This window comes from Amia ocellicauda, chromosome 17 (genome assembly GCF_036373705.1).
Source record: "Amia ocellicauda isolate fAmiCal2 chromosome 17, fAmiCal2.hap1, whole genome shotgun sequence".
Lineage (NCBI taxonomy): Eukaryota > Metazoa > Chordata > Actinopteri > Amiiformes > Amiidae > Amia > Amia ocellicauda.
The window spans coordinates 10,119,159-10,142,300 of NC_089866.1; the positions used below are offsets into that span (position 1 = coordinate 10,119,159).

At 44.3% G+C, this 23,142-nt stretch overlaps 3 protein-coding genes across 4 annotated transcripts; 2 read left to right on the forward strand and 1 right to left on the reverse strand.

Moving 5' to 3' along the window:
* Positions 1-183: 183 nt before the first annotated feature.
* Positions 184-10,950, reverse strand: mettl9 (methyltransferase 9, His-X-His N1-histidine). The gene is made up of 6 exons (XM_066689109.1): positions 10,749-10,950; positions 10,457-10,615; positions 9,422-9,612; positions 8,820-9,029; positions 7,540-7,724; positions 184-1,510 (listed from the first exon to the last, which is right to left on the reverse strand). Exons 2-6 carry the CDS (start codon positions 10,613-10,615, stop codon positions 1,302-1,304), a joined length of 954 nt encoding a protein of 317 aa, XP_066545206.1. The 5' UTR covers positions 10,749-10,950; the 3' UTR covers positions 184-1,301.
* Positions 2,036-7,200, forward strand: LOC136712486 (immunoglobulin superfamily member 6). Its single transcript, XM_066689110.1, has 6 exons — positions 2,036-2,442; positions 3,688-4,017; positions 4,804-4,910; positions 5,197-5,250; positions 5,584-5,703; positions 6,340-7,200. Exons 1-6 carry the CDS (start codon positions 2,367-2,369, stop codon positions 6,391-6,393), a joined length of 741 nt encoding a protein of 246 aa, XP_066545207.1. The 5' UTR covers positions 2,036-2,366; the 3' UTR covers positions 6,394-7,200.
* Positions 10,951-11,383: 433 nt separating the features above from the next.
* Positions 11,384-23,110, forward strand: daglb (diacylglycerol lipase, beta). 2 transcript variants are annotated; one of them, XM_066689653.1, is made up of 15 exons: positions 11,384-11,991; positions 13,041-13,192; positions 14,609-14,783; positions 15,240-15,501; positions 15,710-15,832; positions 15,995-16,122; positions 16,960-17,086; positions 17,399-17,482; positions 18,121-18,198; positions 18,476-18,556; positions 18,946-19,073; positions 19,259-19,327; positions 19,421-19,493; positions 20,287-20,537; positions 21,247-23,110. In XM_066689653.1, exons 1-15 carry the CDS (start codon positions 11,897-11,899, stop codon positions 21,443-21,445), a joined length of 2,025 nt encoding a protein of 674 aa, XP_066545750.1. In that variant the 5' UTR covers positions 11,384-11,896; the 3' UTR covers positions 21,446-23,110. The 2 variants fall into 2 exon arrangements, with proteins under 2 accessions (XP_066545750.1, XP_066545751.1); XM_066689654.1 differs by lacking the exon at positions 19,259-19,327.
* The last annotated feature ends 32 nt before the right edge of the window (positions 23,111-23,142 follow it).

The window sequence follows — 23,142 nt, forward strand, 5'->3', positions numbered from 1 at the left end:
TAGAAAAGCATTGCAGCAGCTATTAAGACCAATGGTGGGTCAGTCCTACCCCCTATTAAATACATCATGACAGCTATGTTGTTTTTCGATTTTCCTCAATACTTATGGCAATGTAGCGTACAGAGAACAATGAAAGACAATAATACAGAGGAGCCAGTGAGTTTGCAACACAGAAAAGGCAGCTTGTTACAGAAAGAAATGTTTTTTATTTAATCAGATTTTAACTGCCGGTACTGCCCTTCCATTGATTGAAAAAAGGACATTTTGAATTGAAAATTTCCTGAGATATAAAGAAAAAATTATAATAATAATTAATTTTACATGAAAAGAAATGTGAACGCATATGGCCAGTGGCTCGGTGAGTCTCTATACCTCCTCTTCTCCTAAGCACAGCTATTGTTTCAGCTCCTCTATCTCTCTTTCCCTGAAGGAGATGGGTTTATGAGGACTTAACCAACACCACTGTACATGAACACAAAATATTGCTTATTAAATGCACCTTGGAGCTCCCGAGAGGAAAATAAATGTTACCAGGAAAAAATAAAATAAAAATTTAGAAAATGTGTGTCTATTCACTTAATTAGGATATTGGATTAGTTGTATTGCATTGCCTACAGTGCTTGGACGGGAAGGATTTTAAGATGTCTTTATTTACTATAAAGTAATCGAAAAAAAACAAAAAATCAGTTGATGGTTCTGGTTGCTCTTCATAAAGCCTTTGGCTGGAATGTATTGCAGGCTGGGACCCTTGATCAGATCACTTCAGCAGTATTTTATTCCCAATGACTGTGAAATATGTTATTCAATGTCTTGATCTACCGGCAGACGACCGTGGTAAAGATAATGTTCAAAGGAGAGGCAGCATTACTCTCCATTGTCACTGTCGTGTTATGAATGATTTCCTAAACACACTTTTCATGATCTGTAACCCTACCCCGAGGTATCAGCACAATCTCACAGCAACAGTGCATTATGCAGATCGTCTTTGTGGGAAACCATGATCTCCAGCAAAATTAATCCAGATTAAAAACACCACCATTTAACCGAAGTGCAGAAGAAGAACACACACACAAGTTCACCACTGAAAACACAACCGGGTTTGAGTGAGCAGTGGAAGTGTCACTGTGCTTTTCAGATACCAAAATAAAAAAATGAAATGTAAATGAAATTGACTTATTTTCAAGATGCACTTGCTGTCCAAGGTATGAATCCTAAGGGCAGACGGCTGATCTGATGTGGTACCAGTATCTGTGCGTGGCAGTGCCTGGGGTGCAGTGCGGCCCTGAGAGGGGTTACTGCAGTCACTCCAGAGGTCGAAGTACAAACACAGCATCATCCAACATGTAGTAGTCATTGTACATGTCCCCCTCGCACAGATAGGGCAGCCTGGTGACTGCCTCCACCGCAAACCCCGCCTCCAGGAACACCTCATTGGCCAAGCTTGTCACTTGCTCCTCCCATGTCTTTCCCTGAATCTTCAAGTATTCTGTAGGCCGCTCCCACTTTCCACCTGCAGAGGGGAGAATGGAATATGAATGCTTTTATAGAAGCCATTCTTGTTAAAGTAATTGCATTTTGCATTTTGATCATATAGAAACAATACAGTATCGTTAAATATATTTGGTGACAAACATTCTGATGAAAGCCAGATGAAATATCTGTTTACTGCATTATTCTATGTAAAATCAGTTTCACAATGGCATGGTTGATTGCATAGTAAAATGTGACTTCTTGCAGTTTCTTCAGTATAAATTATATTTACAATCTTGACAAGCTTAAAAGACAGCTAGGTTTAAATTTTGTATTTTATTTTTGCAAAGGTCTTTAAATATCCAGTACCTTGTGTGTACACATTTTTTGTGATCTGTATGTGACATGGGTATTCAGAGACAATAGTGACTGTTTGCGCAACTGTTGAAAAGCCTTAGTTATGCTTGCACTGGTTAAGGACATGAGTGCAAAACACACATTGCAAAACAACACTGTGAGCTCTGCAGAGAGATGAAATGCAATATTGAGCGACACAATAAGCACAAAGCAATAGTGCAGCTCCTTTTCTAGTTGCACTTCCCTCTTTGTTACTTCAGTTCAACAGAGAACATCAGCTGGCTCTGTCCCCGGCGCGCGAGAGAAAGGCAGTCTGGTCTGCAGTCTGACCGAGCACCAGCCAAGCCAAAATCACTCGTTTTTTTAATTTAACGACAAAGATTGTTTCTGGAACTTGTCAGAACAGAAAAGCAAGAAAAGTAACACAAAGTCCAGTTGCTCAGTAACAACCAACCGAGATGGAGGAGATGATACATGAGTGCTTTGTGTTGGATTGTCTCTCCCCTCAGTGACCCCTGGACTCTGTGAGTTGGCTGGCTATGGCAGGAGCTCCCAGAAGCCCTCTGGGCACACCACACTTCCTGGGCCTGCTACTCACACTCACCTGTGGTCAAGGTAAGATTATAATCTGAGACAGTCAGTGAGATTGGACTACTTTTACCTGCTACCACTGTACTTGCTTCGCTACACATAGAGAAACTGAAGAAAGGTTGGTTTTTTTTGGTGAACAAGGAGTTAAATTACATGGAGTTCTCTAGAACCTTCTAGAACAAGTTTATAATTTTACCCTTTAATTGAAGACCCAAATCATTTTAATTAATGTACTTTAGGAAACCAAAAACAATTCAACCCAACCCAACCATTCAAAAGTGTTATTTTGGCCAGATTTGTTTATTTTTTAATTTGTAATCTGTGATTTTGAAAATAGCATTTTTAAAAGAATCTCCTACGGAATCGGCCACTGTAGAGAGCGTGCTATAGTTTCTTGTGGGAGGAGCAGGGTGGGAGAGGGCAGTTTTCCATTGGATCCAGGCTGAAGCAGGAGCTCTGGACTATGAGGCAGCGCAGACAGCAGCGCTCTCCCCGTTGTTGTCACAGAGAGGTTTTGACACATGGGAATTCACTGCGGTTCTGCTTTTGAGATTCTGGTAACACACATGTGAAGATTTCATCACACTTCAAGTCAATTGGTTCCTCTTTTTTCTTTTTTTAGTACAAGTATATTCTACTTCATATCCATAAATGCCTATATATTTACAATCACCAATATTTCTTATGATATATTGTCATTGAACTGGAGCAGGCAATCAGAGAAAGTAGGGCTATGGGCAGCTGCCCAGGCTGCACAAATAGCAAAATATTCAGCCTATCATGGAGCACAAAAGACCCAATAGCCTTTTGGGTACAGGGTGGGGGAACTGAGTTTTAAATACAGGGGGATTTTGTTATTCATGGAACCATTCCAGTCGCTTCCATTTTTCTAGCCTCTCAACATTTTAGAAGACTTTAGGTACATACTAGGACAAAGATTTGACTCCACGCACAACTGATGATTTGAAAGGGGCTTTAGAGTAATTGGTGTAGTCAGTCTCCCCAGAAACTTTGCAATGCTATACTGTGGAATTTCATTATTCAACTCTGATGAAGAGTAAGACCTGTTGGACATATTTAGCATTGAGGGCTGTATTTCCTATATGCACTGGTCATTAAAGTTAATAAATAAGTTGTGTACAGATTGTTTTCATTTTATGAGTAACAGAAATGGTACGATTCCTGTTAAAAAAATAAAATAAAATAAACTTCTGCCCATATAGTTCTGTCAATACAGAAAAAAATAAATAAAATGTGTTGTTTCTGAAGATGTGTGGGGCGCAGACCACTGCACTGTACAGGTGAGACAGCTGGCCCGGATGACAGTGGAGGAAAACGTCAGGTCCGCCACCATCCACTGTGACATCAATCCCACCAACTGCTCGGGCGATCGTCAGTTCTTCTGGTTCCTGTTCCTGGAGGCCTCGCACAGGGAGCTGAGCATACAGGGCCCCAAGTACACCTTGGCGGAGTCGTCTCTGATCATCAGCCCTGTCCTGCGCAACGATAGCGGCATCTACTACTGTGCGGTGGCATTCAAGGAATCCTCTTCGTATGCATCCAGGGGCACTGGAGACGGTACAGTCCTGGTTGTGAGAGGTCAGTCCCAGCAGGCCATCCCTCCTGCATCAAGACATGCTTACACACACAGGCAGCTGGCAAATTCATTTTTTTCCCCTATCAACAATAGGTAATGGTTTGTTTTATGTAGGCCTTACAGTTAAAAAGAAGGGACTGCAGCTAATGGTTTCCCATGTCTTCTGCAACTGTTAGAAGCATGAAGGCATCCAAAATTAAATAGTAATTAAATAGATTTTTTAAATTTACTTCACAGAGATATTGTATGGTGGCCTCTGTTCATGCTATAAGATCGTTGTACAACCCCTTGGCTTGGACTTGCAGTGTGAAAAATAAGTTGATTTGCCGTTCGCAATTTCCCTGGCCATTAGGAGCCTGCAGTATTGATTAACAATTGCAAACTCTAAATTCAAAGCAGATAAATGGGGGAAAAATGGCCGGTGAAACAAAAAAACACTTAAACAAAACAAAAAAAAAGCAGCGTAATGTCCAATGTTAGCGCTGCCGGGTGGGGCACTGCTGTTGTACTCTTGAGCAAGGTACTTCACTTAGATTGCTACAGTAAAATGCCCAGCTGTATAAATGGGTAAAAATGTAAGTCGCCCTGGATAAGAGCGTCTGCTAAATGACAAATAATGTAATGTAATTTTGTGGTGAGATGCCTTGCTTTCCAGAGAAAGGGCAGAGATATAGTTGTGTTGACCTAAAGGAAGATAGGTGGGTGTGACTGCTTCTCTTTTGTGATCAATTCTGCAGTGGATTCAGACAGGCAGCTGATTATACCCGTGTGTCTTTTCTGTGTTGCAGACAGCTTCTACATTGCCCATCCTAAGGGGAAGGCGCTGCTTTGTACAATTCTGGTGCTGCTGGCCCTGTACAGTGTGGCCATCAGCATCCTGCTGATTCGTAAGAAGGTCAGTCCAATTTCCTCAACACAGGGCCACACCAGGAACCGAGAGGGGAAAAGAGAAACACAAAAATAATGACTGGCATCTGCTTTCACTGGAAGGGGGATGAGAAAGGAGTTTCCAGCTGAGCCACCCCATTGGTTGACTGTGACACCCAATCAAGCTGCAGGCATCCCCTGCACTATACAAAGCAGATTATTTAGTTTAGTGGATTTTCTCAAATGCTGCCCCATAGCCCATTTTCTCAGTAATTGCCTGACTGACTCACTCTCTGTCACCCTCTCTTTTCCAGACCTGCCAACGTAGATGGACTCACCGAAGAAGCAGGGATGACACTTCTGGAAAGGTAGGCCAACCCAGTCAAAGGGATGTGTTTTTTATCAATCATGTGAACAGTTGTTTTGTTTGTCAGCTTTGCAGAGAATGTTGTTTTCTGTGACGGGGTGATTTCATGCTATTGTGTCTAGGTGGCTCCTAATTATAATTTAAATTTCTTCCCAGTCAAGAGCCTGCTGTAGAGGACAGGTAAATCTTCTGAGTTTCAAAAACTGCAGGCTCTCTAGTGAAACCCTACCCCTTTCAATGCTCTTGTGGTTCAGGTGTGGTACAGCAGTGTAAGGGCTAGGAGGAGTGACAATGCTGTGTGAGTGTAACCTGCTACTGGTTGTGTGTGGAACAGAGAAAGGGCGGCTCCACCAGGAGGAAACACTTTGGCGCCGTTGTGCAGGAGCTGTACGGCCGGAAGAACCCACGCAGGAACGCCAAGACCACCACCAAGACACACTCCCCTTCCAGCAAGGTACACTGCCCGCCTAGTGCCCAGAGTGCGGTTAGACACTGCTCTGCACACCACAGCACGTCACCTCTACCACAGCATTCGTGACAGGCCTGATCAGATGATCAAGTGCCATTACATTATTAGGTTTACATCAGATGTTAACCATTTTGTAGCCAAGCTGTTTCAATCACATCAAAGGCTGTTTAAACGCCACACATCATGCCATTGTGTGCTCTACTGCTTTTGCAACTGCGACTCATCAGGTTTCAGCCCTTGCACCAGTAGACCAACGTGTCTGTGTCTTCAGATTGCCTTTGCCGCTGAGCTTTCTATGTAGACACCTTGATTGAATAGGCAGGTCTGATTAAGCACATGAAGCTGTCAGTTCAGGTAGTGAGAGCTGAAGAATGAAGACAAGGTGATTCAGGAGGTCCAGGGTCCAGGGTGCTCCTCCTCTAACCACTCATGTCTTAAAATAAGATGCATCCTTTTAAAGGTTCAGGTTCAGCAACATAGATATACTGAGGATGTCACGCCAGGTGCAAATGTACAAAAGGAATCCAAAGCACTCTTCAATAGTCTCCAAACATATAACTCTGCTTTTGGTATTAGCAATCTAACCCGTCTACATTACTGGTTCTCTTCTAATGGTTTCAGTTGGAGGAGCCCCCCTCTCCCTCGGCCGCAGATGACATTTATCAGAACATGTGACACACGAGACAACAGCTGGGACAGAGGGTCAGTCCTCAGTGACATCACAAAGAGGGGGTGCATCTCCAGGCCACAGCCCAGTCCCCATCCAACCCCCCTCAGGCAGGTGTACTGAAGACTGGATAGGACGACTGGTTAAATTAATCAGAACCACTGAGAGGATTTGTGAAAGTGTACCACAAAAAAGTGAAGATGGATTTTTGACTGAGGAAATTATTTTGGGGGAAAGTCACCTTGGAAAAACAAAACTGAACTGCTATATATCAAAGCCTATGAGATTATCTGCTTCGGAGTCAAAAACTTGCACAGAACTGCTGAAGCTTTTTCAGGAAATGTGCTCTTTAATGGTAGAAGAAGTGACTAACTTGTCTCCACAGGTCAGAGCTAACTTGTCCACCTGTGCTGTATTCAAAGGGAGGAGGGGAAACAGAGATACAGAGAGTGGATGACAGAATGAGAGAGAGAGATTCAGAGGCAGAGATAAAGATGCACAGAGACAAAGAATGAGAGTAATGGAAGGAGCATCACCAAAAATACAGAGGAGAGAGATGGAGATAAAACATTAAGCAAAAGGTAAAAAAAAAGACATGAAGAGCAACAGAGACATGGGGAAAGACAGAAATGGAGGGATACACAGAAAGAGAAAGGCGAGTGGAAAAGAGAAAGACTGCTTCAACCTTCTTCAAGTATTCAGGGCATCCTATGCTTTTCTAAAGTAAATACATAAACTCTTTGATAAATTGCATGAATGCTTTGGCAATACTCATACTGGTCTTGCCAATAAAGCGCTTTGAATTTGAATCTGAATTTGAGAGAGACTACTTTTTTTGAGAGAGAAAGCAGTATACAGACAAGACAAAGAGATACAGAGTGAGACAGAGACAGATGGAGACACATATGAAGTGAAAGAGATAGATTAAAAAGTGAAATTATGAGAGACATCAAGAAAGAGAGGGGGCAAAAGAAAGAGAAAAAATTAGATTTATGGAGTGAGATGGAAAGAGATACAGACAGAGGATGTGAGAGACACAGGCAGGCCGACAGCTAAAGAAATCCAGAGAGAGAGATTAAATGAGACCGACAGATGCAGAGAGACAGACAGACAGAGAGATTAAGTGAGACAGGCACAGGGTTCAGTTTACATACCAACTTCCACATAGGGACTGAAGGGCACCACGGTGGCCAGCAGCAGTCTGCCCGTCCCAGGCTCCAGCATGCGCCTGATATCCTGCAGCAGGGATAGCGGCTGGTCACAGCGGTCCAGCAGGTTCAGACAGCTGATCACATCATAGCGGATTCCTGCGCTCTGCCACTCATCCACCCCCAGCACCCTGCAGGAGGGAGGGAGAGAGTGATGAAACTAAAATCTAAACATTAGCAGGTCTTTGTGACAATGCTGGCGATTATGCGTACTTCAGTCATGCCAAATGTGCTTTAAGTGACAAGCTAAAAATGGTTGTTACAGGGACTTGCGTTGCTCTCCATCCAATTGTCATGCAGGTTCCTCTTAATACCAGCAATATAATTCACTGCAAGGGGAGTGATCAAAATGTGGTTACAAAACCATGTGGGGGGAATAAAAGCTGCAATTATCATTACACACACAAGACAAAAAAGCATCTTTAATGTTTTCAAACAATTATTGTGGACATAGGCACTGTTCAAAACATGTCAGACTTCCATTTCCCTCCGGCAGTACGGCAAGTCCAACTGGACAAAAAAGCTAAGTGCATGTCTATTCAGCCTTACCCTTTTAAATTTGTCACTTAAAGCAGGACTTTTGGGACAACTGACACTGTTATGTAAATGTAGCAATTTGAGAGTTGTATTGATTATTTCACCAGGAGGTTCCGTTCTCATGTAGGATGGGGAAAGAAACTTAAATCCTAATTAAAGGTAGACTATAGGCAGGCCCCATTTTATGTTACTTTCTGTTCTGTTTTTGGACTCTGCAGACAACAATCATTACTCATGATCAGAGATTGTTAATGAATAGACAGGAACAACACGGCAAGAGATTAAAAGGGTAGGCCAGATTTTTGTAACCTGTTTGCTGGACTTTGCCCTGACTCCCAGTCAAATACCTCTGCCATTCTGTAATACATATCCTGTGATCTATAATGTCCAACTTTTCAGCTGGAAATTGGCAGCTCTTACAGCACAGTGCCCCCTGGTGCCGAACAAGACATGGTTTTGGAATATCAGGTCCAGAGAGGAAGAGTGACACCTAGTGGCCCACCGGCACTAATAGATACAGCACAAGAAAGAAGATTTTTCTGAGAGATTATATTATTGTTTTAATAATGGTGCTATTCTTTCTTCAGAAAAGGAAAATAATCCCATTCACTGCAGTCACCTGTATGGCAGCGAGAGAGGTATTGCATGTGTGGGGGTGTATGGTGCTGTGTTGGTATGCTCTTGTTTACTTGAACTGTTTCCTCTGGAGCTGCCACTTCATAGGGGTGGAGACCTCGGTGGTGTAGACCTCCTGGAAGTGGGAGCTCATGACCTCAGTGACCCCCCCGTCCCCGGCCCCCAGGTCCAGCAGCCGGTGACGCCTCCAATCAGAGGAGATCTGAAGCAGACTGCGGAACTGCTCCACCGAGAACACGAACATAGAGCCACGACCCAGGAACCTGCTCCCACATACACAGACAGAGAGAGAGACATAGAGGGGGTCAGAGTGTGAGAAGAGAGGGGTGGTGTGAGACAAAAAGCAAGGACAGAGGGAGAGAGAGACAGGGAGAGGCACAGCATAAAGGGGGGAACGGGACATAGTGGGAGAGAAAGGGAGGGCCAGGTTGAGGGAGAATGTCAGAGAAGGAGTTTAAAATGGACAGAGCAGGAATGCAAGACAGTGCATAGTGTATGTTAGATAGAGAGAGAGGGAGAGAGGGACAGGGAAAGAGGTGCATAGTGAGAAAAAGAGAATGGGGATGGGTGGGGAGAGGTGTAAAACAGGGAGAGGGTAAATGAAAGCGGCAGACAGATTGAGAGATTTATATTAAAATAAAATGGCTGGAGTTACCCATTGATGGAGGTGCGGGAGAGGAAGGTGCTGAAGACAGTGGAGATGAAGGAGTGATAGAGCTGTGTGAACAGCCAGCTGGACTTCTCCTCGCTGTGCCGGAGGAACGCCTGCGTGTCACTGTCCAGGTGGCTCTGGATGAAGGCGGATCGGACAGAGTCCCCCAGGAGCTCTGGACACACCCGGTACCACTGAGACAACGCAAAAACCACAATGAGTCATGAGTTTTTGGTAGTTTTCGATCAGGCTAACATACTGTATCCAAGACCAAATCAAAACCTTGCCCCACCTGCGAATCACAAATAACAAACTTGCACCTAATGGCTGTTTCATTATATGTCAAAAGCCATTATATACTACTAGGCCAAAGTAAGTTTGAGTCGGCTTGAAAACAACCTAAGGGGAGACATATTTGCTTTGTATTTGTAGTTTGGTCTGAAAAGTGGCAGTCCATCTGTCTGTAAGGATTTACTGCACAGACAATGCTTTACCTGTGTTCAGGTATTTCGTAACAGTAACCACAACGAGGGACAGAGTTCGGTGGTGTTTGGCCGTTCCTTACTTTTAGGCTTCCGTACAAATAAATACCCACACATGCCAGGGCTCGTTTAGTGTTTGAATAAGAGGTGTGCCTGTACAAACAATGTCTGCCGTGCAACTACTTCCAATATACAATTGAATCATAACAGCTGATGCTTTTCCGAAATATCTCTACAATCTTCTTTGGAAGTTTCAGTCGATATTAACATGCAGAAAAGGACGGGTCCAATAACATGTTACAACTGTTTAGTGCCAAGTAAACAACTACCATTTGTGTAGATAATAAATATTATTATAATTAAAAACATAACTGTCAATTAAGCATATCCTCTGTTAACTCACGCGCTTTGACAAACGAAAAAAAAATTAAAACAACAAAAAAGTGACTAATAAATGATCTAATTTAATCTACTACTAGGTGGTGTTCATGTAGCTATGTATGAGCCTTCAGTTACAATTTGAGCTGTAATGCCATTTCTCTCCGTTCATTCCTACCTCGGTAGTTTCGTGCAGTCCAGCGCTTTCGCTGACCATGTTCACAAACAGGGCTCTGGCCAGGGGACTCCGCATGTACTTCCCTGTCCACATCCTCCGGAGAAACAGCACAGATATGAAGTAAAACGCAATCCACACCACAAAAAGCACCAGCCTCATCTATAGAAAAGAGACGAACAACCACGAAACACACAAATAACAAATAAATAGCCCATGTCCATCAATACAACGTGCTGCACTAGATATTCCAATATGGTATTTATCTGAGCTAGACGTGAGAAAATACACAAACCTGAGGATGTTGCTACTGCACTCTTTTTAATTCATAAATTAAGTTGTTGGGCATGAAATTACAACAGAAAACCGGTGATACCAGTCCACGTTTACTTCCTGTGTTGCACTGCATGAGTCCGGCCCTACACATACAATAAACATACTGTACTGTACTTTTTATTTTATTTTTTCGATGGTTGCTGATACAAGTGTCACAATAAGTTTCAAGATGGAAGTTTCTTAAGCTTAACATTCGTTTTGTAACTGCAGTTTTAGTACATTGTTCCTGTTATTAAAATGGCCAGTAGAGGTAGTACAAATCTGCTGTCACACCTCAATCAGAAGAGCGGAAGAAATAACAGGGAAAAAGGAGAAACGATATTTCTAAGGTGGTAACTACCCTGCTTAATTGTGTCTTCTTCAGAAACACTGTTGCACTTTGTACCAACATGTTTTTGTTTTTGAAAGCATTCATTAATATTTTCTGATAACAAACATTATATTTTAATTATATAGTTATCCATGTGTTTTTTGTTGTGTGAGTAGATAATATTGGCATGCTGATATGCCTTGGAAAATTCCTTTTACTTATTTTGCAACATTGCGGAACTATAGTTGAAATGCAGTTGTTTCCATAATCCTGTGGGGGGTAATAATATTGATGCACACGCAAGAGGAAGGCAGAAAGCAGAGGGGAAGAAAGGGGGCGAATGACGTTGGGATACACGCTGCGTTTAGCATGAACACTAATGTATATGTTTTCGTGTAGTTTACTGAGGCTTCAGATGTGTAGTTGAGATCAAGGACATGGAGACGCGTTTGTCGCTTGGTTGCTGGATTTTTAAAGGGTTGTCCTCATGTGATGCCATTTGACAGCATCCGAACAGAAATAACTTGAAACACAAACTGTCAGCTCATCCTGACAGCATGCAAACGATCCCCGTTAATATGCATCTCTCTCTCAACAAGAATAACATTGACTGAAATGTTAATAAGATATATTATGTTCTTCGCAGGGAGCGTGCAAATACATCTAAAACGCTGGTGATGACGTTATGAAGATAATATAAGACCATCGATATTTCTTTCTCGAACAGCACTTGTGTATAAACAATTTGTTTGCCAGCACGGGTCAGCAGTGTGCATTTCTGTGTCTGAGGAGCAGGGATGCCGGGACTTGTGGTTTTCGGCCGGCGGTGGGGCATCGCCAGTGACGATCTGGTCTTCCCCGGGGCGTTTGAGTTATTCATCCGATTGATATGGTAAGAGACCAATGATTATTAATCCTCCTCCGTATCATAATAATCTCAAGAAATATATAGTATTGTTTAAAACAGTATTGTGACAACCTTGATTTTTTTAAATAATGAAAGTCTAGTATACATTCTTCTTAAATGTTCTTATTTGACAAATGATCATGAGTGTCATGTACCTGTAAGTATAGTACTGCATGGACAATAAGTTGCAGCAATGGATAACATATCACCTAGGATTTTAACCAATAGTATCGACAACTGAGTACACTGATGGTCAGCAAAGAACTGCAGTAACGTGTAGTATAGTTCCTGTAACGCAAATGCAATGTAATTTGCTTTCTGAATAATCAAAGTTCAGGTTCGTGAAGGTTTTTTAGCAAAGCATGGTCAAACTTTGGGTTTAGGGGTTTCGTATGGTGTAGTTTACTAGACATTTTCAACAGCAAAAATCTTCTACTTGAGTTATGGATCTGACAAGAGTAAGACTCAGCGTACATTAATGGAGCATGTCAGTCCTGGAATGCTAAGTACAAATTAAGTTATTGTCATGTGGTACCACAAAACCACAGATGCATTATACTCTGACAAGCACTGTTAAATTGCTGGAATAGATGTTCCATAGTGTAGGGCAGTTTAACAGAAAATACGTCATCCACCATAATGCAATAAGTAATACAGAGACACAATCATACAATACAAGACAGCAAAGATGGCAGATAAGTGATGGATTACTGTGCTGTAAACTTGAACAGGGAGCATGTTGTACAGCTAACACTAACACAAAAGCCCTTAATCTCAGCTCCAGCAATGGGGATACGATATTGTATAACTGCATTAGGAGCTAACTGCGAGAATTAAAATATATTATGATTCGCTTCCAAAAAGACAAACATATTATTGTTGTCGAGTCTGTGACAAACTGTTCCAGAACACTGTGTTTACCATACAACTGTGCCTTTTCCTTTGCTATAATCAGGTAACGCTATATCTGCCTGCAGTGTGCTGCCCTCAGCGTTAGCAGTGACATTGTTTACCTGTGTGTGTTTTGTTGCCAGGTGGACAGGGATGCTGGTTGTGTACTCGATGCACAAGGGCCAGTTTAACTGCCACGGCGGGGGGGTCCTGCACAGTTACCTCATCGTGCTTCTGGTCGTGTTGGCTTCCATCATTCTGTGCCTCGGCATCATCGTGTACATCAGCATGCAGGGTAAGGCCCAGTGAAAGAGAGAGACGGGGAGCTGCCACCCCTACTGAGACCCCTGCAGGCTCTGGTCAGTCAGAGGCCCCCTCCACCGACTCCCAGGATCATTAAGATGTGGCTGCACTCTGAGGAACATCACTGATCTTCAGACCTGATAGAAGCAGTTGCATGAATGGATATTAGACCGCAGTGTTTTACAGAAAACACTGACAAGGATCGAATGTATTGACCAGTAGTGCCCTATCCCCAAATAACTACATGATCTTAACAAAAGATATACAATTGTCTGAAAACAAAACTAAAGGTCAATAAATTAATCTGAATGCGGCAGAATATGGGCGTTCACTGTGCAGTGCAGTTGTGGTAAATCACTGAGCCGATATGTACTGTACCTGATAGCGCAGTGTCCGTGACTCACTGTGCCTTTGAGGTAATCTGAGATGTAGAGGCTGTGACTTTACAGAGATTACAGGACGTCAGATTTGGATGATAGACGTCAACCCTCCACCTGATTGGCTCTCATTTTCAGATGAGTCATTGCTGCAGAGTTGAGATACCTTAACTCTCTTGGCCACCTGAGTCTCCAGTGGCACAGACCATGCTCCAGAATAAAGGCACCCCCATGTCCTGGCTGCATCTCATGCTACTCCAGGTGACTGTATCACTTGTGCTCTGTAACAGAGGAAATGCATTCCAGTGTGTGACCAATGCAGTGAACTGATCTGCCATCCCTCTATAGTACAGCTTGGTTGTAATGAATTCTGATGATGTTTAGAGAGGTAGGGCATATAGAAAAGATGCAACTAATATGAAGTCAGCTTGTGCTTATTCTGCAGCCCCCCACCTAATTCTCTGTCTGACACCTGGCAGTGCTGAGACAGGGTCTGGTCAGGATTATACATTATAGAAGTTAATCTGAGCACCCAGAACTGTGGCTGAGCCTGTGCCTGGCTCCTGGAGCAGTCTGCTGGAAGATGCGCCTAGCAAATTGATGCGGCCTGGTCTTTCAGAGCTGCAGCACAGAGCTCCCAGCCTGGCATGCCTCTCGGGAGATTCAGACTGCTTGCTGCAACTGGAGTGAGCGGTGAAGCGTGGGTCATAATTTAGTGTCAGTCTGGGAGACTGCTCTCTCTGGGACAGGAGGCCGGCTGGGTTTGGGTACAGCAGTGCAAGGCATGACTAATTGAATCAGACAAATGCGGCATTAATAACGGTCTCCTTTATGGATGTGTCTTTACCTCAGGCCCCTGCCGGAACAATAGGCAACAGACCTGCCTTCATCCAGTTTTGTAAAGAAATCACTGTCTTCAGAATAATTTTGGAGTTTGAGCAAATGATTGAACTTAGCCTGTTAGTGCTGCCCTATTTGTTGTTTGTGTTTTTTATTAATTGTCAATGTAACTGAGTGCTCTGATCCTGCAGGTACGATCACAAACCCTGGGCCACGGCGGTCCATCCCCGCGCTGGTGTATGTGCGTGCTGTACTGTACGCCCCCGAGCTGGTGTGGGCGTGTCTGGGAACCATGTGGGTGTCGGATGAAAGTCTGGGCTGCGAGAGGGAGGTGGTCAGCGCTGTGATTGGAGCAGTGGTGGCCAGGTGGGTGGGGCTGAGACTCCAGGGACTCCAGGGTTGGAGGAGGTGCCATTACTTTTTATTTTTTATTTTTTCCAGTCCGCCCTCACTCCTGGTTTATGAGCAACAGAAGGACACATTTATTACAATAATGTGGTAGTCAAAAACAAAACACATCCTGACATGAAAATATCAGAGTCCCTTAATTCCTCCTGTGTTTTATTGAGGACAAATAGACTCTGAGAGTCTGAGCTACAGCAGTTGCCAGGCAGGCCAGACACACAGGACCATTAATACAAAATAATGAGTCCAATTATAATGTAATTATCTGCCTTATTTACTAACCCTTGTGAATGCGGTTGATGGTAATTACAAGTAAATCGATGAGAACCTTGCTGGTTCAACATAACAGTCGTATTCAACTAGAATTGTAACAGTGGAGAAGGCTGTAATTGCACCTACTCTTACAATCCCCATCAGCTGGATCCTGCTGTTCGTCACGGCTGTGGCGGTGCTGGTCGTGTTCGACCCGCTGGGCAGCCGCCGTGGCCGGCATGCGGAGCTGCATGGCGAGCGGGACATGGAGAGCAGCGAGTCGGCCCAGCTGCTGTCGCGGGCGCGCTCAGTGGCAGCACGGGTGTGGGAGAGCCGCCTACGCCTGCTGTGCTGCTGCCTCCCGCAGGACGACAACCACCGTGCAGCCTTCTCCAGCATCGCTCAGCTCATCGGCGACTTCTTCTCGGTAAGAGCCTGCCCAGTACACACACACATGGACAGACACTGCCACTGATAAATAATAATACACAAAACACTGTCTCCTACACACACACACACACACAAGTGGCTGTCTCTGGACTGGACTGTATGCATTTCTGCACTGTGAACTCTCTCTGTGAGCATGGTATGGACCTGATTATCTGTGTATTGACCCTCTGTCTCTCTCTCGACAGGACACAGACCTGGTGGCCAGTGACATTGCTGCAGGGCTCTCCCTCCTCCACCAGGAGCAGGACAAGATGGAGCAGTGCCGTGACCCAGAGGACGTGGTCGTACACAGCCCCCTTTCTCCCCCTGTGAGTCCTGGGGCACCATGGGGCAGTGTGGAAAGGGGCAGCTGGGCCTCAGTGAGAGAAATTCAGATACCAGGGCCATGGGTGCATGGGTGTGTGTGTGTGTGCATGGGTGCCTGCGTGTCACTGCCAAGACCACGACTGACATCCTGCTGGTGTTTTCAGACGGAAGATCTGCAGGCGGAGCTGGAGAGGGCGACTCACTGTATGCAGTTTGCAGTGGCAGCCTATGGCTGGCCCATGTTTGTCTACTCCAATCCACTGACCGGGGCGTGCAAGCTCAGCGGGGACTGGTAGGTGTTCATCTTGCATTATACAATAACTAAAGGAAGTATTCACCACCCAGACTTATTCCAGGTTTGAAGGGAATGTCATACTCATAGAGACTGAGGGAACTGAACCTTTTCACCCCGGAACAGAGAAGACTATGTGGGGACTTGATTCAAGTCTTCAAAATCACGAAAGGCATCGACCACATCAAACCACAGGAGCTTTTCCAGATCAGCAGGGACACACGCACCCGGGGACACAAATGGAAATTGGGCTTCAAGGCATTCAAGACAGAAAACAGGAGACACTTCTTTACACAGAGAGGCGTCACAATCTGGAACAATCTGTGGCTGAAGCGATAATTGGGAACATTTGAAAATAGACTGGATAGGATCCTTGGATCACTTAGTTATTAATTGACACCAAACGAGCATGATGGGTTGAATGGCCTCCTCTCATTTGTAAAATTTCCTATGTTCTTCTTACCAAGTTGGAGTAGAGTAGATTGTGTGAATTAAAGGAAACACAATCCCATTTAAATTCATCAACATTCCAGGTGTTAAACACAACAAAATTTGGTAAAGTCCAAGAGAGGTGAATACTTCCTATAGCCACTTGGCATTCAGACTGTGCTCTGCATCTCGAAGCATCCCAGGTAGTTGTGCATGTAGCAGGTAGACCTGCTTCAGCCAGGTAGATGTAGGTGGGATGTATGTTAACATTTGGAACTCGACTTCTGGATTCTAACCCGATATTTTTTTATGTATTTATTTTTGTTTTCTCCTCCGAAGCTCTTGATGTGTCACTAAGCTGGGAGGTGCAGTACAGAGGGTCTGACTATGTCTGTGTATGTGTTTCAGCTGCCGGAGCCGGAGCCCTGAGTATGACATTGTGGGGGGGGACCACCTGGGCTGCCACTTCACCTCCATGCTGCACACCACCGGCCTGCAGTACCGAGACTTCATCTACATCAGCTTCCACAACAAGGTACCCCTCCTCTCTGAGTTCCCCCGGGCCTCCTGCTCGCTGTGGCCCTGCTGCCACCACTGCAGACTGGGTACTGATGCCACCCTAGAATTGTCAGGAGTTGATCCAGGAGGGACACAGGATTGATACAAATCCTCACAGGCCCGATCTCTTGGCTGTTCTCTGCTCACTCCCTCTCCTGACAGCTCTGCACTGTGTGTCTGGCCCTGGCTGCCGTGACTGCAGGCACAAATACGTAACACAGAGGGAGAAATGCAAGCAGGGCCATCAGTGAGGCCGAGTGTTGACAGGACTGTGTCTGCTCTCTCTTAGATCTATGAGATCCCGTTCTATGTGGCCCTGGACCACAAGAAGGAGGCTGTGCTGGTGGCTGTGAGGGGAACACTGTCTCTCAGGGTGAGGTCACAGGTCACTGAGGGCTTCTAAGTCACTGAACTTTGTTTCTGTGTGAAGAGTCCAGAGGCAGAAGAAACGGGGTCCGTTTTGGTTGTGCTGAGAAGCAACTGGATTTCAAATTGTCCATCTCCTGAATGATTCAAAATACAACATTTATTTACTATGGGATAGGAAACATAAAAATGTAAATAAATCAAAGAAATAGACTTTGATTGTTCTGCCAGGGGACTCCTCATTCTCCTAAAGTGTTGACCGGGTGTGTGTGAATAAAATGGCACAGTGTCAGTGTGTACTGTAGCCTTTATCAAACCAGAGGCATGCATGAAATATGTGAAAATGTCAGGCTCCTGAAAACAAATGTACAAGGAAAGCAACACCAGTCATTTATGCAGAATTATGCCCTCCAGGGCTCTCTGTCGGGTATGTGGACATTTCTCACCATGTCCCTCCTCTTGAACTTCACTCCACCTCACTGCTCTGGTCCGCAGTGCTGTGGCACAAACTCCTTCCCCATTGTTTGCTGGATGTACAACTGTCCCATTCGATAGCCCACTGTGGCAACTAGTGGTTCTGGTGAAACCCAATACACCACTGCCCCTCTCTGACTGTTGTGGTAACATGCCCCTTTCTGTGTCCAGGACGTCCTGACTGACCTGTCGGCTGACTGTGAGAGCCTGCCTATTGATGGTGTGGAGGGGCCCTGCTATGCACACAAGGTAGGTGGTGTCACAATGGAAAGCTTACTGCAGCACAGGCCAGAAATACCAGGGGCTGCTTGTACTAAACTGATCCGATCTGGGATCCGGGCTCCAAGCTTACTGGGGTGTGCAATAGTTATATTATGCAGTTTCAATCACGACAATAATGGGAAGGGATGTTTTCGGTGGCTGACTGGAAATGACCCAAGCCATTTCATGGGAAAGGTAGGGGGGAACAGTGAAGTAATGCAGTTTGAATATCTAGTGAAAATGACTCTGCGTTTGTGTCCCAAAGGGCATCATGCAGGCAGCCAACTACATCTACAAGAAGCTGATCAATGATGGAATCCTGAACCAGGCCTTCACCATCGCCCCCGTGAGTTAGACCTGACTTTTTTCCCTGTTTATTGATGCGATCTGGCCCTAGGGAAAAACTGAAGCCATTTCACTTGATTGAACAAATTGAACTGAGACGAGGGGTTAGTGTAAGCTTTTGACTGAAACCAAGAAAGTGGTTCTCTTCAATTAGTTAGGTATAATGTTAGTAGTCTGGGTTCCAATGAAAACATACCTGGTGGCAGGCGCAGTTGTGTCAGCGAGAAACGCATAACTCTGTCTGTGTAGTGTACCTTCTGTGTCAGTGAGTCCCACAGGTCTGGCAGTGCAGTGCTGTCAGTGAGTGATTTCCCAGTCTGGGTGTGTCTGTGTGTGCCAGTGATTAATGCCGCAGTCTGTGTGTGTGTGTGTGTGTGTGTGTGTGTGCAGGAGTACCGGCTCGTGATCACAGGGCACAGTCTGGGGGCGGGCACAGCTGCAGTGCTGTCAATCATCCTGCGCAGCTCCTTCCCAGGTCTGAAGTGTTATGCCTTCTCACCACCAGGGGGCCTCTTGAGGTAAAACCAAAATACACCCATATATTCACACACTTACCCGTGCATACCATGTTTTTTGTAACCTTTCTGCTTCGTAAATGCAAAAAGTAATCGTGAAAAGAAATGTACACTTATCTGTGTGTTTATATATTTATATAATGTATGTGTATATAATATGTATTGAGTTTCTGTATTGTCTTTATAAGTAAATCCCTGGCGGATTATTCCAAGGACTTCATTACTTCAGTGGTTGTTGGGAAGGACCTGGTGCCAAGGTGAGCAGGCTGCGGGGTGGGTGGGTGGGTAGGGGGTCCCTAGCTTGTCTGTAACCTTTGCTAATGAGTTCGGTGTCTCCCTCTTTTGGGTAGGCTGAGTATCCCCAACATGGAGGATCTGAAGAGAAGAATACTGAGGATGGTGTCCAACTGCAATAAACCCAAGGTACTGGGCCTGGTTGAGTCTGTGTCCACTATTGTATGAGACCTCCTTGATGGGTTGACTTCTGTGATATCCTGAGGAAAGATTCATGAATGATTATTATCTATGTTAGTAATCTATGTGATCTTTTGTACTTGAACACTTAGATGTGAGAATATTCTTAACCGGAATACATAGAGGATAGCCCTATAAAATAACTCCTTTACATTTGCTATAAACCAGGGGCATTGGATTTCCCATAGTGAGCTAGACCTGTGTGTGCATTTGTCTGTAGGAAAGTCCAACATATGCCAGATGTTAAACAAATAAATAAACTGGGATCAAAAGAAGAAGTCTCTCTGTTGTTGCTTACAAGACAGATGAGCTCACACGTCTGAAATAGAACTGAAAAAGCATAGGCGGAAAAGGGCAGCACAAAAAAATTATGAAGAGGAACAATAGTGTAATGGTTGAATGAATTCAAAGGAAAACATGTATTTGTTTGAGCCAACTGTAGGGTAGGGTTTCACAAATCTGTTCCAAGTCATAACAGTGAGTCCTTTTGTCCATCAGCTCATAGAAGCCAAAGAACAGGTCTGTCATTCATTAACTGAAGACCTGTGAGCAGGATACTAATAATAATAAAAAAAAGTACAGAATTCCCCCCACACACACAGTCTTCTGACTGTTTCTGTTAGTTGGCGTATCAACCAGGGCAGTCTATGTTCGTCACACAATCCGTCTATTTATCATGACAGTGCTGGTTTGTCCGTGTCTGTCAGTCTCGTCTCTCTGACTCGCCCTCTCACGCTCTTAGTACCAGATACTGCTGCGTGGCTGCTGGTACGAGGTGTTCGGAGGCAACCCTGACGACTTCCCCACTGAGCTGGAGAGCCGGCGGCAGGAGGAGCTGAGCCAGCCACTCCTGGGGGAGCAGAGCCTGCTGCTGCACCGCTCACCCTCCTACCAGAGCCTGGCATCCGAGGATTCGCCTGGGCACTGCGCCCACCCCCCGCTCTACCTGCCCGGTCGCATCCTGCACCTCACCGAGGATGGGCCCACGCGCAGGTACGTGTACAGAAGCACAGTCACACAGACCTAAGAGCAGGGAAGTCAGCCGTGTTCCTGGAGAGCCCATCATCCGGTAGGATTTAGGTGTGTCTCCTAGTCTTTGTTCCCTGTGTTCTGGTGCTCTGCTGAAGACACACCAAAACCTTGGCATTTTAAACTCTTTCTGAGGATTACATCAAGCATTTTTATTTTCGTAACCATAAGGTGTTGCCAATGCGTGCTTGAACATTACCTTAGTCAGCAGCCCTTAGTAATCTGGAATAAGTGGCCCAGTTAAACCCAGTAACTGACTGAGTGGATTTACTAAAAGCACGTGGATTAAAGGGTTCTCTGGCACCAGGGCTGGTCACACCTTCTTATATAACACACCTCTCAACATTTCCTGCCCAGATATTTCCACATTCACACCCCCATCCCCCACAACTCCATCGCTGCCTCCGGACAGGGTTTCTATGAGTTGGGAGTCACACACAGGTCAGGACTGATTCAGGCAGGGGGAATACTCATACCCTCCACTGTTCCTGCCCAGCATGCATTGCATTTATAGTAAAAGGGAGCTTAGAAAATAAGTCATAATATTGTACAGGCACTGCACTGTCACAAAATGAAAAATCTTAAAGGGCAATAGGCTGACACATGCAGATCCCCTGAGTGTGGAGAAGTCCTTTACACCTGTCACTCTCTCATCTCTCTGCCCCCCCTGCAGGACGTGTTTCTCTCAGGTGAAGTACCGCGCCGACTGGTCCAGCGAGACGGCCTTCTGCAGCGTCCTCATCAGCCCCCGCATGATCACGGACCACATGCCCGACATGGTGCTGCGCGCCCTGCAGAGCCTGACCCAGGACAGCCCCTTCTCCTTGTGCCCTGCATCACACAGTCGCACCAGCCACCTCAACGTCATCTGACTCGGATCGGGCGCGCCCTGAATGGAGCACTGCGGCTACGGTCGCTAAGGGAGGTTTTTGGCCCATTTGTGCTTGTATATCTGTGTGTGTGTCAAGACACCCATGAAAACCAGACCCAGGTCTCAGTGGGTACCTTCCTGGTAGGATCCTATACAAATATAAATATACAAATATATAAATACAACACATTCTGCCTTTTCAGGAGGAGAAGGAGAACAAGGAAATGTTTTAACTTCTGTTCTGTCCTTCCATTTTCATTTTGTTTAGATTTCAATTGTCCCATTATTGTGTGGAGAAACAAAATGTAACATGAAAGGTTATAGATCAGTGGAGACCAATTAGGTCCATTCAGTTTTGAAGTTATAGCAGAAATTTGAAACAAAAATTCATTGATTCATGCAGTTTAAGAAATGTTTTTCATTAAACTATACTTATTAGTCAGTGATGCATTTACAAACCTGGTTGAACACTTATTAGCCGTTTGAAGATGAGTCGATGTTTTCAGTCAGTCCATAAACAAATCGGTGACATGTACAGTTTAATAGTATTTATTAAACTAAATGATTCACTGAATAAGTTTCAATTGAAGGGTGTTGATACTTTCAGCTACACACCAGGAAACTGCTTTGGTGTTGGATTTTTAATGACTTTGACTGTCGTTTGCCTTATGCTTTTGTCAGTGCTACATACTAAATATTGTATAAATGTAAAATAATGGAGCAGGACTTGCAGCATTAGTGTGAATTCAGAGCCTGCCGTCTCTAATTTTCCTAAGATTATATCAGACTAAAGAATAACATACTCACGCTGTTCAGATGTGGATGACTGATGGGTTGGTCAAGAACAAGTCTAACTAGATCCAGTTGCTGCCATCTATTCAGAAATGCTTCACACAGTCCAGTGCACACTAAACATTAACTGCAATTGCCCTGTATTATCAATTTTGACATCTTTTGGTTTTCTATTTTGTATCTTCTGAGTTAAGCATGGAAACTTCTTACATTGGTTCAGACTTTAGGGTTTTGATTTTTGACTTCAGGAATGTTTTACATTATGTATAATTGTGAGATTTTTATTTTTTTAAACTTTTTTTTTAATTACCATGCCCCCATCCCCATAAATAGGAATTCAATACAAAGTGAAATTGTAAATTTACACATTTCAGACAAGTAAATTACAGTTTAGGCAAGTCATCTTCCAGCTGTAGTAAAGAGCATTATAGAGGAGACCATTCTGTTATGGTCTGAATCTTGGCTAGTGTGGTTTTAACCCCAGATATGATTGGTTAATGTTTCCTAAAGGTCATAAATGTTTCTGAAGGTGCGCTCATTCAGTTCAGTATAGTCAGGTGTTGCATGGCCATCAAGTGCAATTTGTTATCCCTCTCATAGTGTTGCCTACTAATTATATTCCCTCCAGTATGGTTTGCTTTCTTATTAAAGGCTTCACCTTACAAACCAATTGCCTGATTTTTTATAAATTCTTGCATGGGAAGCCTCAAAACTCTACTTAACAGGTGACAGTAATACATCCTGGGTACAGGACCAGAACCTGAGCTGACAGGTGCACCCGTCTCGTTTAATTTAAAAAAAGATCAAAACAGAATGCCTGTATATTATGGTGTCATGGTTTCTAATTTATATAATAAAAAAAAAATCCATCGGTTTTCTTTCTTAAGAGTCTTTAAGGGTTCTTGG

Coding starts and splice junctions, on each gene's coding strand:
- daglb (XM_066689653.1), top strand. CDS start 11,897: ATGCCGGGACTTGTGGTTTTCGGCCGGCGGTGGGGCATCGCCAGTGAC. Junction 16,123..16,959: donor TGCAAGCTCAGCGGGGACTG/GTAGGTGTTCAT, acceptor TATGTGTTTCAG/CTGCCGGAGCCGGAGCCCTG. Junction 19,074..19,258: donor CCACCAGGGGGCCTCTTGAG/GTAAAACCAAAA, acceptor TGTCTTTATAAG/TAAATCCCTGGCGGATTATT.
- LOC136712486 (XM_066689110.1), top strand. CDS start 2,367: ATGGCAGGAGCTCCCAGAAGCCCTCTGGGCACACCACACTTCCTGGGC. Junction 4,018..4,803: donor TACAGTCCTGGTTGTGAGAG/GTCAGTCCCAGC, acceptor TCTGTGTTGCAG/ACAGCTTCTACATTGCCCAT. Junction 4,911..5,196: donor TCCTGCTGATTCGTAAGAAG/GTCAGTCCAATT, acceptor TCTCTTTTCCAG/ACCTGCCAACGTAGATGGAC.
- mettl9 (XM_066689109.1), bottom strand. CDS start 10,615: ATGAGGCTGGTGCTTTTTGTGGTGTGGATTGCGTTTTACTTCATATCT. Junction 7,725..8,819: donor CTCCAGAGGAAACAGTTCAA/GTAAACAAGAGC, acceptor TCCCTCCTGCAG/GGTGCTGGGGGTGGATGAGT. Junction 1,511..7,539: donor CAGTCCCTATGTGGAAGTTG/GTATGTAAACTG, acceptor TCCCCTCTGCAG/GTGGAAAGTGGGAGCGGCCT.